This window comes from Canis aureus, chromosome 34 (genome assembly GCF_053574225.1).
Source record: "Canis aureus isolate CA01 chromosome 34, VMU_Caureus_v.1.0, whole genome shotgun sequence".
In the NCBI taxonomy this organism is placed as follows: Eukaryota; Metazoa; Chordata; class Mammalia; order Carnivora; family Canidae; genus Canis; species Canis aureus.
This window is the reverse complement of record NC_135644.1, coordinates 20922272-20936538: the sequence shown is the minus strand read 5'-3', so window position 1 is coordinate 20936538 and position 14267 is coordinate 20922272. Positions and strand designations below refer to the sequence as shown.

The 14267-nt window shown below is 36.2% G+C and overlaps 1 protein-coding gene across 13 annotated transcripts in view; it reads right to left on the bottom strand.

Moving 5' to 3' along the window:
- COBLL1 (cordon-bleu WH2 repeat protein like 1) overlaps positions 1-14267 on the bottom strand; it is a 160394-nt gene that overhangs the window by 54794 nt on the left and 91333 nt on the right. For all 13 annotated transcript variants that reach the window (XM_077883604.1, XM_077883605.1, XM_077883606.1 and 10 more), the window contains one exon: positions 9121-9306. In XM_077883604.1, coding sequence (XP_077739730.1) covers positions 9121-9306 — 186 coding nt within the window. The remainder of the gene's footprint in view (positions 1-9120; positions 9307-14267) is intronic.

Here is a 14267-nt window from a genome sequence, read left to right as displayed (position 1 = left end):
AAAGGACCTGAGGCAGTAATGTGCTCTACATGTTCAATAAAAAAATAGAAAGCAGTCTGCTTGGGTGAAAGTGATAGACTGAAACAGTGATATGAGACTTTACCAAATAAGAAAGAAAACCACGGTAGGAGTGATGTGGTCTACTTTACATTTAAAAGGATTATATGGGGCAGCCCCAGTGGCGCAGCGGTTTAGCGCCACCTGCAGCTCAGGGTGTGATCCTGGAGACCCAGGATAGAGTCCCACGTCAGGCTCCCCGCATGGAGCCTGCTTCTCCCTATCATTCGTGAATAAATAAATTTAAAAAATAAATAAAATAAATAAAAGGATTATATGCTGTTTTATTCATTTTTTATTTTGACTTGAGAAAAAGGCATGTTTAATTTTTAAAGTAAAACTAAAAAACAAGTGTAAATAATAGGGGGTATACATGATTTAAGAAGCCAATGTCTTATTTACTTATTTAGTGTGTGACTTAATTTTCTTTCGTCGCTATTGTTGTATTCAGAATAGTCTAGGGGAGCAGTCACAAAGCTAGTGAAAAAATTTAGAGGCGATAGTAGCCTAGACTAGTCAGATTTCAGTTTATTTTGTGAGGTGATGATAGGATTAAAGCCAATGCCAAAAGAAAAGGGCAAGGAGACATAAGAAACAGAAAAAGGAGCTAAGCAGTAGGAAGAGGGCAGGAGTGCAGGAACACTAGCACATGAAAGAGCTGTTGACAGGAGCCAAGAGGAGGCCTAAAGTGCTATTTTAAATGATTTGCTATGTGATACACGTATTCACCTTTCTCTGGTGACCCATAGACCATCACTAAGGTCCTGGTAGCTTCAGGGGTAGGGTGGTGGGGTGGAGTGGTGGTGGTGGTGTTAAATCGGGAAAAGAAAGGAAATTTGAAAAGGTAGAGACTGAAAAAGTAAGAGTCCAAAAATAAGATATAAAGTCAGAGTCAGGGGAGGCTGAAAGGACATTAACCCTCAGGAATTTACAATAATATAAAGGGGAATGAATTTTCCACAAGATCTAGAACAAGGGTTCAGGCCAATCTTATCTAGACCTCAGGGAACAAAGTGGCCTCAGAATGTTACTTGGCTTCCATTTCTACTTAGAAATTAACTCCTTTCTTGCAGAACCAGCTCTTAGCAATGTATATTCCCAGGACCTGATACAGTGACAGTACAGTGAGGACAGTTTCATTGAATGAGAATATTATAGGAACCAGTGATTATTTCTCGCTCAGGTAATTCTGGTATCTTACATAGCCGACAATATACACCTGAGTTCTCTGCATGGTACTGGATGTATGAAAAGGCAAAATTGTTGAAAAGAGATTCATATACTTTCAACACACACACACAGGCACAAAAGCTGGTTTTTTCTTCCTTAATTAATAAACTTGACTAGTAGCCTTGTTGTATCTAAAGTCAAGACATCTTTACACAGAGGTGAGATTCAAGCATTAAGTTAGGCTAAGACCTTTTCCAAAAATAACCTCAGACCAGTTCAAATGCTTCAAGTATTTCATTGAAGCCTCAGCATTTGGTACTAAAAGTACAGAAGCGAGGATTCTGACCTAGCTGATTTTGAGGGTGGGAATAAATGTCTTTTTTTTTTTAAGATTTATTTATTTATTCATTCAGAGAGAGAGAGAGAGAGAGAGAGAGAGAGAGAGAGATAGGCAGAGACACAGGCAGAGGGAGAAGCAGGCTCCACACAGGGATCCCCACGTGGGACTCAATCCCGGGTCTCCAGGATCACACCCTGGGCTGCAGGCAGCGCTAAACCGATACGCCACTGGGGCTGCCCGGGAATAAATGTCTTAACTCTATCATATAGAAGCCTTAACACCATAAAAGTAGGGCATTAACCTTTAAGCAGGCTCTATGTGCAATGGGGGCTGCTCTGGGGATTCAATAGTCACGAACTGCACCATAGAAAGCAAAATCATCTTCTGAGTATAGTTTAGAATTACCTAATTCAATTACCCAGGTTATTTCTAGCAAAAACAATAATTTTGTTTTGAGGATAACTATCTCAAGTTGCTGTACAAACAGCAGTTGGCTAACAAGTTCTGCCCCAGAATCAGCACAGGAAGGTGATTGTGTTCCTGTTTGCTAATGCAGGAGAGCGCATGCCAACAGTCCACCCAAAACCCAAGCCAAATTATTAGAAGTAGAAAAGGACTGGCTGAACTTGGTCATCACTTCCTCAATCAAATAAGAAATAGTATTGTCTTCCTCCATACCACGCCATCACTTTGAATTTTGGTTTATTATATGATTTAAGAGTTCACTGTGCAATATTATTTTCAGATTTTTTTCTCTTCTTGTAAAATAATTTCCTGGAAGGCAGATCTTTTTTTAAGATTCTATGAACTTCTCTCTTCTTTGAAATGGAGAAATCCGCAGGACATTTCCTACTCCCTTTAGAAAGAAATGACAATCCCGCATGTGAATTTCATATTATCTCATTTGAAAGCTCACAACCACCACAAAAGCTATGCCTGCTTTATGAATGAAAAAATTGAGATTACAGAAGTTACATGACCAGATTATGCAAAACATATACACAATTACGGTACAGTCAAAATTAAAATTTCCTAAGTCCTAACAGACTTATGTAACAGTCTACATTTACATAATTTCCTAAGTCCTAACAGAGCTACATTTTAGCCTCATAAATCATAAATCAGGATTCAGGATGGGGTGGATGGTTTGTAACAGGCTGCCTGCTATCTGCTGTAGTTTTACTTCAAAAATGATGACATCACTAAATCACTCTCTAAATCCTACAGTGACACTTCATGCATTCATAACACCTGTTAGGGGTAATCTTGTCCTAGTTTTGCTCTCTGCTAGATAAGACCATCATCATTTTTGTGTTTCAAAGATCCAACTAGATATAAAAAATGAAGGTCATGGTTCCTCAAAGAGCTTTCAGATCAGTAAGATGTCTAAGAACTGCCTCAGTGAATTCCCAACCCCTGGAAGTGTTTAAACAAAGTCACTTTCCAGTAGAGTGGCTATGTAATTTATCATCCAATCTGGGACACCTGAGAGCAAAAGGGGGCACTATTAGTAATTAATCTGGGACAACAGGTATAAACAGGGACTGTCAAAGGAAAATGAGGATGCATGATGATAAGGACTTACTATAAATAGATAAATTTCAAGTATCTGATAGGAGTTGAATTTTATGAATAAGAGTCTTCCTTATAATTCTTTAAATCTGCCCTAGCATCCAGTAAAGCATTATACCATTTTCAGTGCATCCTCAAAATTGAGTTGAGTTGAAATGGTTCTAACTGCCCCTTAGAAATGTAAACGAACAAAAAAAAGAAAAGAAAAGAAATGTATACGAACAACCCAATTAGACTTACAATGATAATATGGGAACTTTTCAAACACTCCTGTTATCACTGATGTTTATTTACCTTATGTTAATCAACCTAGTTCAGTAATGAGTTCAGGAATGAAATAATGCTAACTATTCCTATGTGCATGAATGAATAGGATCACATACATAAAACAAATAAACCTAATCTCAAAATTGAGAATGCTTACTGAATTATGCTATAGGAAACATTTTAGAGAAAGTAACAGAATTAAGATTTGAAGACAATAACAGATCAGATCAGTATTAACTGACAAAAGTTCTTACAGCAAATGCTAAAAACAAGTATTTCGAAAAACTGAAATTCACCACCTTAGGCTAAATCTACTTGGTCAGGGATCCCTGGGTGGCGCAGTGGTTTAGCGCCTGCCTTTGGCCCAGGGCGCGATCCTGGAGACCCGGGATCGAATCCCACGTCGGGCTCCCGGTGCATGGAGCCTGCTTCTCCCTCTGCCTGTGTCTCTGCCCCTCTCTCTCTCTCTCACTGTGTGCCTATCATAAATAAATAAAATTTAAAAAAATTTATAAAAAAAAAAAAATAAATAAATAAATCTACTTGGTCATTTATCTCGGAAGTTACATTCACAGTTAGTCCTAAATAAGTACCTTCACAAAAACTGTGATTTAATAGCATACCTATTAAACACACATACACACCCCTTATTAAATAAAGAGCACTAGAAATATATCTCACTGCAATTGGTACAGTTCAAATACGGACAATGGATAAGACAAAATTTTATTAACACAAAAGTCAGAAATCATTAACTAAAAAAAGACAAATTAACAAGATGGCATGTGCGATATGATGTTGGTTTTTTAAAAAGTGACTGTATACGTATGTGTATACATATACATTTGTGTGTATCTGTGCATGTGTGTGAATAAAAGGTTATATACCACAATATTAATAGTTGTAATCTGTCTTTTAATAATGACATGGTGTTTTAAGTTTTTTGGCTTATCTGCGTTTTTCCACTTTATATAATGTCCAATTACTGTGTTTGTAATTATAAAAAATTAAAAAGAAAATTAGCAAGGGTCACTGATGCCAGGAAAGGAAGAGAAGAGAGTAGTCCACCTAAGAATGACAGTCAGAAGACATTTATGAGTATTCTGTTACCTTTTCCCAACCAACCAGGAAAGCAATTAGCCAACAGAGTCTTATGGGATCCCTGGCTTAGGGTTGTGGAGGGCAGTACTTGAGCCCAGATTACAGGATTCTTCAGTCTCACCAATAAAAACTCAAGCACTGTTATACTGAAATAACAGTTATAATTCCAACATTTATTTTAAGCAGCTGCAATTGAATCAGTACCTAACCAAAATTTAAGCATTTTTAGGGAGTTCAACATGACTTGTGCCAAGGAATAGATTTTCAGCAGTGTGTTTTTGAAATCTATTCGCCTATTAATGTATTTACTACAATTTGTCATTATTTGATACTTTTCAATAAATGTAAGTATGATATAAAATTTTGAAACTCTTGAGATTCATACTGTTGTATTATTAACAAAATTAACCCATATTGATCCAGTATTGTCATGTTTCATAGTCTACTTCTTCCAACAGATGGCACTGTAGTCCACATAAACCATTTCTGAGCTAGTTATCTGAGCTACCTAGTGCCAGTCAAAACTGGGCTCTCAATTCTGCTATAAACTAGAGCAGTTGAACAGGCAAATTAAGTCACAAACCACGTGTAACAGGTCTCTGGGTCATTTTACAGGCAAAGGCCAGAGAAGTAAGATGACTTGCCTGAGGTCACACAGCAAGTTATGGAATCAACCAACTCTAAGACCCAGAATTTCTAACTTCAATTTCTATGCTTTCTTTATTTGTGTTTTCACTCATGGCATTCTCAGATTTGTTCAAATCAAAACAAATTTCTATTTATAGTAGGAGTATAAAAGAAAAATATATCTGTTATAAATGGTGTTGATTTTATTCCTCCTTTTTGTAGGAGAGTATGCTAATAAAGCCATACAATGCTCTCTCCACAGGCTAAAAAAAGAGGATTAATGTCAATCTTTTACCAAATCTCCCAGATGAAAACTATTTTTAAAGTGTCCCAGTGAAAGAGAATAGACGGGAAAAGGAACACATGCTTATTTAGGGAGAAATAATTACATATTAGGCAGACACCCGTCTATAAGAATCTAGAGTGATACAGAAGCACATCCACGTATTTTCTTATTTTCTGTAGTGTTTATAACAGTTTAGCCCATAAGCTCATTTTCATTAAAAGGTAACTTTCCCAAGTACCTGTAGACACCACTACTTATACTGTTGCACAGTGCAGCGTTTTCTGAGGAGGGCAACTAGGCAACTTATCTCCAACGGCAATATCCTTTAATGCTTACTTTTATTTAGTAAGGCACAGAACTGCTCCATCTGGTGAAAAAGGTTGTTTACTCCGCCACCACACACACACACACACACACAGCTGTTTATGTATGTCTGCATAGGTGCATATATGAGATATGTTTATATATGCACATATACATACACACTATATATATTACACACACATACAGTAAATATTTTAATTCCATCTCCCTTCAATCTAATCATCCATGATCGGAACACAGAAATACCCAAGGGCTTTTTAGGCTGGCACTGAAGCTTCCCTCAATGAGAGCAAAGTTTGCAACGGCAAGATGGCAGACAAAGGGTGACTTTTGGTCCTTAAAGAGGCATTACCATTAAGCTCTAGTACCAAAAGATTGGTAAGTCAGTGCAAAGTTACCAACCTATTTCAGGTCAAGTTTTTAGTTTCCCTCCTGAGCATAAAGTCTATTACCACCTCCGACCTTATTGTGTTCCCTAATCTGAATAAGCTCTTTGGTGAAAAATAAATGTACAAATAAGGGCATTCTTCTGAAGATAATGCTATGCGTTCACATTCCTGCAAATCACATTCTGAGCATATCTCTGCATAAGTTGTGTATGAAGACAGAGAGAAACTTTCTAAAACTCTTCCCCAAGAAGACATTTTGAGGAAAAAATATAAATAGATAAATGGATATATCTGAAAAGTTAAATGAAGCATGTTTCCTAAATCTTTATTCCAGTCTAATATTGATATTATTCTTAAAGGAAAAACATCTAAATAATACTACCAAAATAAATAGCATACACAAGGAATATTTAGACAAATTAAGGAAAGATGGTCTCAAAAAATTGAAGATCACTCACAGTGACATATGAACTCTGACTTATCTAAGAAAACATTATGATGTAAACTTATTTAAAATGACTCTTCCTTAATCTTCCACTAACTTCCTGAACTGTTTTGTTGAAACTTTTCATATTTCATTTATAGTAACAAAACCAAGAAGAAATTTAAGTTATACATGTCATGGGTCTTCACTTTAGGTAGCTAATATTTGTATTTGCACATTTTGTTGTTATGGTTAAACACTTTTGTTTCTTAGCCACGGGCCACCGGTAGCTGTAACATTCAAGATACTTCAAAGTATACTCTTAAGATATCCCAATTGCAGCCTAAAATATTTAAAATCATTCCTAAGATAACAGGAATCACACAACCACTCTTAATCATAAACACTTAGTATTAAAAAATTAGTCACTGATCTACAATTGGAGTTATTCCTGAATGATAAAACTATTAGGAACAGTCCCTGAATCAAATCCCCTAGTGAAAACACAGATATGAAACAAATTCTGCCCTTAGGAAAATTTTTCAGCCCTAAACAAATTTTAAAAAGCTATCAGAATTTGGGACATAACTCTTTTGTTCTCTACGTGGAGAAATTATCTTTACTTAGAAGAACCTAGGAAAGTAACCAGGGACCATCCAAACAAATGTCTCTTCAGAACATACCATTTAAGTTGCTACCTCCATCTACATATAAGAATTTAGGGAGGCAATATTCATTTTAATGTATTTATTAAGTGTCTACTATATTGCAAGAAATGGCGTTAAGCACTATGAAGTAATGACGCCTGTGTGGATCTTGTGGTCTACTCAAGAAGACATGCATATTAATTACAGCAAAGAACGATATATGATAACCATCAATGGTACAAAATGTCAGGGAAGTTTGAAAGTTGGGGGTAACAATTCATTCTGGGAAAACTAAGGAGGCCTTTGCCAATACAAGTGTCACTTGAGCTACATAAATTGGAGAAAATGTGGGTGGTAAAGTACTCCAGATGGAAAAATTTTCAAAAAGGCATGGAGGTGGAAAAGTAGACTCTCTAGAACAAAGAGTCATGTGGCTGAAGCTTAAGATATTCAAAGGGGAGTAGGGAAGGAAATCCCTACCTAAGAACAAAGTCTAAGGAGTACTGGTGAAGAAACCATTGTTGCTTGTCAGCAGCAGTAAAAAAACTAGGAAATATACTGACTAGGAAATATTACTTTGACTTCAGGGAAAATAAGAGGAACTGCCTTCATTACCCCTGAATTAGCCACATCCATTATCATTATTATTTTTAAACCAGGATAATAGAATTCTTTTAAGGATTGAAGATGTTAGCCATAGTCTCTACTCACAAGATGCCTTCCTTACCTAAAAGAAGCACAATCTAGATGATTACCTGCCCCTGAGCTAGAAGCCCACCAAGGACAATCACGGGTTTCACAACCTCCTCAATAAAATTCAGCCCATGATCTCCAAAACCACTTTCCATACAAAAGAAATGGCAAAACAAAACTTAAATAAAAATTTAATACACAATACTACATACTGCTTGCTAATGCCAAACTTTTCTATTTTCACATACTTGCAATAATTTGTGAAGTTACACCTAAACTTGATGGTAAATCTTAAGGTTAAGGTTATCTTGAATGAGTTTCTTCTAGATAAAACCACATTGTAAGAATACCCAATATGCTACTTACTTATTCTTTTATTCTACATACACACACACACACACACACACTCTCTCTCTCTCTCTCTCTCTTTCTCTCTCTATATATACAAAGGTCAAATCAGCTTAGATTTCTAAAACAGGATTCCTGATAACAAACGGGCAGTTGAAGGTGAAAGGTGGAACAAGACCAAGTATACAACTCATGTAACTTTCCACTTCAAAATGAAATGGAAAATTACACTTGGCTTTATTCCATTTTTCCAGTTTTTATACAGGTATTAAAAATATCGGCCTCCTAAATCACCTTTCCACTTCTTGCTAGGTTAAAGTTTAATTTTACATTTCTATTAAACGTATCCACATTATGAGTACTTTAATGAAATGATAAGCATTCAAAGAACTAAAAAAATCCTACTAGTTTTACAGATAAACTTACCTGTTTTGATACAAAAGAGAGTATGACATTTTAAAAGTAGTAACTTCTGCAAAATTAAATTCAGCAAGGCAGCTTAAAATGGAAGGAATAATTTGGAGAGGAAGGAAAGAATTTTCTTATATGCTATTGGCTTGTTTTGTAGGTTGGACTAACAAAATTAATACAACCAATGACTTTTCTTCTGGATAAGGCTTTTTTTTTAAGAAAACGTATTAAATAGGTAGTAAAAGGAAAAATAGTTCTAAATTTAAGAGTCACTTGACTGGGGTCATCAAATTCATAGCATTGATACTAAAATATTAGAAAAAAATTATCACTTTTCAGCATATTTAACAGATAACTAAACTGACGAAGTATTTTGTCAAAGAAAAAAAATCAAAAAGTACATATACAACAGAAGGTATCAATGACAGAAGGGACCTACTGCTCTTTCATTAGCTCCATCATACCTGCCATGAACAGTAGTAGATTTGATAATATCCCCAGGTAGCACCACTGAGAGTTCAATGTCTTTATCTATCGTGTTTTCTTTCTGTTCCATGATGCAAGCAGAGGATTCTACAGTATCATCTGAAGAGGCATCAAGATGCTTGGTCTCAGCTGGAGGAGGTGGTGCCTTGGCTTTTGGTTTTCTCCTTAAATAAAAACAAAACACAGAAAATAAAATACATCTATTTTTAAAGTAACTTTCTAATATGATCTAATTTAATAAGAATATTGTGTGTGTGTACATATTTTCCACATCTAGAAAAAAATGCGCCAAAATGTATACTGTTTAACATGTGAGAATTAAGGGGTTTTTTCCCCTTTTTTAATTGGCATTTTCTTTTGTTTTCAATAATAGGACTCAATTATTTGGTAATAAAAAGAAATATAACAGATTTGATACCTCCATTAAGTTCAATTAATGTGTTTTTAAGCAAAAGTGTAATTTTTTTCTTTGATGAGATAAATCATAAAAATCCTTAATGTGTCAGGATGGAGATCAGTACCTCATTCCCACACCTCATATTGCTCTTGCCTAATGTGCCGTTTATTCTATTTGTTTCCAGTCTAGTGCGTTTGGCCTTTCTATCCAGATAACCCCTACCTATTCTTCAAACGCTTCAACATACAGAGTCTCTCCCTATACAGCAAATACAAAAGATTCCATAGATGTAACATTTTTTTTCCTTTTTTTTTTTTTTCTGGGTACCAGTTTCATCTCTCTAACTCCTTGCAAGAAAGCAGCACGGTATATTTCCCATTGCACTTAGCAATGAACAATGAACTGTGGTTATTTAATACAATAGATTTCTGCTTCAGTGAAAAAAATCTATAATTCTATAAATAATTACTCTAATGCTTCAGTGTCACTAGGGAAACTCTTAACCTATTTATACCAGAAATAGGTAATAGACATCCTGAAAAAATTCACATGGGCCAATTCATTGACTTGGGTTGAAAAAATAAAAAAATATAAACTAACTACTAGTAATGACATACATATTTTTCTAAGTAATGCAAATTAAAACTTTTGAAAATGTTGCCTATATGAAAACCTAATTGCTTTTGGAAGAACAACTACTACTGCTTTCCAAAAATATATATATTTTAAATCCTCCCTCTCCCCATTTCCTACACAAAGTAAAAACCAAACAAGATAAAAGAGCTTCTTTGTAAGTAAATATGTAACAGCCACCCATTTAGTATTTTCAAAATTTAAGGTCTCATAAATCCAAGCACCTTTATGCACTTGGCAGCACGAAAAGCAGAAACAATATATAAACAACTATATATATATATATATAGAGAGAGAGAGAGAGAGAGAGAAACATCTAATTTCAAAACGTTTTTAATATGTAGAAATTGACTACTCATGTATTCAACATACAATTATCCTGTAACAGACATTATGTAGCAGATTCAGCTAAACACTGGGGATTTAAAAATGGTAAGACCCAGCTCCTACCCCAAAACAGTTCAAACCCCCAACAGACTGGTAGATATATATGAAATCATGATAAAGTTTGATGACTGCTCTAACGTAGGTACGCATGTACAGATGAAGCTCAAGGAAAGAGAAACTTTCCTAGGAACCCAGAAATGTTTTACAGATGGGAAACATGAGTTGAGTTCAGGAGAATGAATAGAAACTCACAGGGAAAAAAAAAAACAAGAAATAATTGATATTTCAGGCACAGGAAACCAAATGGAGTATGAAAGAAACTGGTACTTCATAGAATTGAACAGTTTGGTAAAAATCCACAGAAAAGTCAAAGGAGGTAAGAAATCAGTGAATTAATTTTTTTTTTAAACTTTGATAAATAAGAGAATTCAGAAAAGCAGCTTAGTATATAAACACACTAAAGTCAATGGCCTATACAATACAAACGCAAAATTAGAGAGTATAATGGGGAAAAAAGCCTTCTTTTACAATAGCAGCAAAAATGGATCTTAAAAATTGTTACAATACATAGAACAAGAATTTTTGCAAAATCTGTATGAAGGAAATCTTAAACACCAAATATTCACTTGGATCTCTCCCTTCAACTCCAGATTTGTAAATCCAACGCCTACTTGACATCTGGACTCAGATGACTAACTGGAATCTCCAACTCAATTTAACGTCTTCTTTTAAATCCTTTTCTCTCCAAGTCTTCCCATCTCTGTAAATCACAATTCTCCCAGTTGCTTGAGTAAAAAAAAAAAAAAAAAAAATCCCATCACACATAGAGCTGCAATCCACCGACAACTCCTGCTAGCTCCAGGTGATAGACCTGGATTCCAACAACAACCCTGTTCACCGAACACCTCTGTTCAGGCTCCTAGGGGATCCCTGGGTGGCTCAGCGGTTTAGCGCCTGCCTTTGGCCCAGGGTGCAATCCTGGAGTCTCAGGATCGAGTCCCGCTTCGGGCTCCCAGCATGGAGCCTGCTTCTCCCTCCACCTGTGTCTCTGCCTCTATGTCTATCATGAATAAATAAATAAATAAATCTTAAAAAAAAAAAAAAAAAAGCTGCTAAAAGCAGGCTCCCTGCTCCCAGCATTGCCACTTTACATTCTATTCTCAACATAGCAGCTGAAGTGATCCTCTTAAATTGTAAATCCAATGAGCACACTTCCTCTCATAGCGTCCAATGACTTCTGACTTCACCCAGAATAACATCTAGAGTCCTACAATTTGTCCTACCTTACCTCTGGTCTAACTTCCTCTCCCCCTGCATTCATGGCACTCTAATACTGTGACTTTTGCCCTTTCTTGAACACATCGAGAATAATTCCCCACACGCTTTTTTTTTTTTTTTTTAAACTCCTAGAACATTCCTGACTCAAGATGATAGGACCTCTAGTTCTCTGCTTTACTTTTTGCCTTTGGGCTTACCAGCGACTAACCTGTTTATCATGTCTCTTTCCATTAAAGAATAAACAATCACAGGACAATAGGGACTGCCCTGTGCCACAAATATATGCAAATGTATAGAATCTCTGGAACAGTGCCTGTCACAGAGCAGACACTCATATCTACTGAATAAATACAGGGACTATTTCCCACAAAAGTAGAGGTACCTATCCATCTAACGGAAGGAAAAGTCCTCCATACCAAGGAAGAGAATCAATCTTTAGGTCAGAATTACCTGTTGGATTTTTAGACATCGATTATATGTTATTTTTAAGAAGATGAGTACTGAAAAATAGATGCTGGATTTATTAGCAGGAAATAACTGGGAAACTTCAGGCTTTAAGAGTTTCATCAGGAAGGCTGAAGAGAAGCCCAACTGCCACAAGCAGGGAGGTGAAGCAGCAGGAGCTCGGTCCAGTGCAGGACTGGCTCTCAACAGTGGCAGTACAGGGGCACCTGGGTAGTTCAGTGAAGTGTCTGCCTTCAGCTCAAGTCATGACCCCAGGGTCCTAGGTTCCAGTCCCACATCAATGAGCTCCCTGCTCAGCAAGGAGCCTGCTTTATCTCCCATTGCTCCTCCTCCTGCTTGTGCTCTCTCACTCTCATTCTCTCTCAAGTAATAAATAAAATATTTTTTAAAAACAACAAAATACAGTGGCAGTACAGAGGTCTGACAAGCACCTCCTGCTGGGGCCATCTTCCTCTCAGCCCTGACTTTCATCATTCCAGGAACTTTCTCTTCTCCAAATGTGACTCATCTTGGTCTCCATTTGAAAGTGCTCCCCCGCCCCCAACCTCTCTACCTTTACACATATTATTTATCCTTCAACGTCCAGATTGAGTGACAATTCCTTGGGTCATCTTTCCTCTCTATTGCACACCACAATGAACTCTGATTCAGAGTTTTAATGTTCTGTGTATATGTGACTTTTATTTCTTAAAGTACTTTGAGTCTGTGGATGAAAACCTATCTGAAATTACTAAATATAAGCCAACTTAAAAAGAAAAACAAAAAGCAGAACAAAGCACTAGTTGAAATATTATTTACACAGAACTTCAAGAACATTGTAGTGTTCCCTATTATTCAAATAATACAGTATTTGTGACCTTTGTTCATAATTGGAAACCATATTGGTCATCAGACCAAGATCTTTCTACAGTGAACTAGAAATCAAACTGGATAGATGTAATGTCCAAGTAATTAAATAATGGACACACAGGAAAACATAAGTGTCATATAAAAGAGGAGTAACCTTAAAAATTCAGAGCAATGAGCATGCGGAAACTAGCTTTGAGGGGGGGAGAAGGTATACACTTCAAAAAGAAGAGATATAGGACTCAGTTCTTGAAAGAAAAGTAGACTTCAGGCAAGCAGAACTGTAGGATCATTTCTATGTTGGTGGCCTATTGTGATCCATTTACATTAAATTTGAAAATGTGTCAGTTAAAATTTGCTTACTACACAGTATCGTCTAGTGAGAATACTTGGTAGAGGCCTGGATTTGGTCTGAATCCTAAGAAGATTTTAGACTTTGTTAGCAGCCTTTTACTCAGGAACAAAATTTTTAAAATACCTTTTACCTACTCACATCTCTTCCAATGTTCTGGGGGTTTTTTTGTTTGGTTTTTTTTTTTTTTTTTTTGGTTTTTGGTTTTTTTTCTTCCGATGTTCTTAATTTTTTGACTGAGATGCTTTGGAGCACTAAAATTAAATGTCACCCAAAGCCAAAGGTATAGTTTAAATCAAAATTTATAACCTAATCCTGATGTAGGAAGTTCTGGTAATACCAAATATATATATATATATATATATTTTAACACATCAACATGCAATAACTAATTTACTGCTTAAGAATGCTATTTTTTTTAAATATTAGTTTTTATTAGTAGTTTAAAATCACAGTAAAGGTCATTGAAGTCCTTCCACCCTTTCATTTTTTTTTTAAAGACTGTATTTGAGAGAGAGAGAGAGAGCACGAGCGAACATGGTAGGGATGGATGGGGCGAGGTACAGGGAGAGGAAGGAGGAGACTCCCTACTGAGCAAGTAGCCTGACACAGACAACACTGAGCTCAATCCCAGGACCCTGAGCCTGAGACCATGACCTGAGCCCAAGTCAGTCACTGACCCAACTGAGCCACCCAGGCACCCCACCCCACCCCTTTTAAATAGGAAGTTTGAGCCAGTTTTCCTACCCAGGGGATTTTCAAATAAG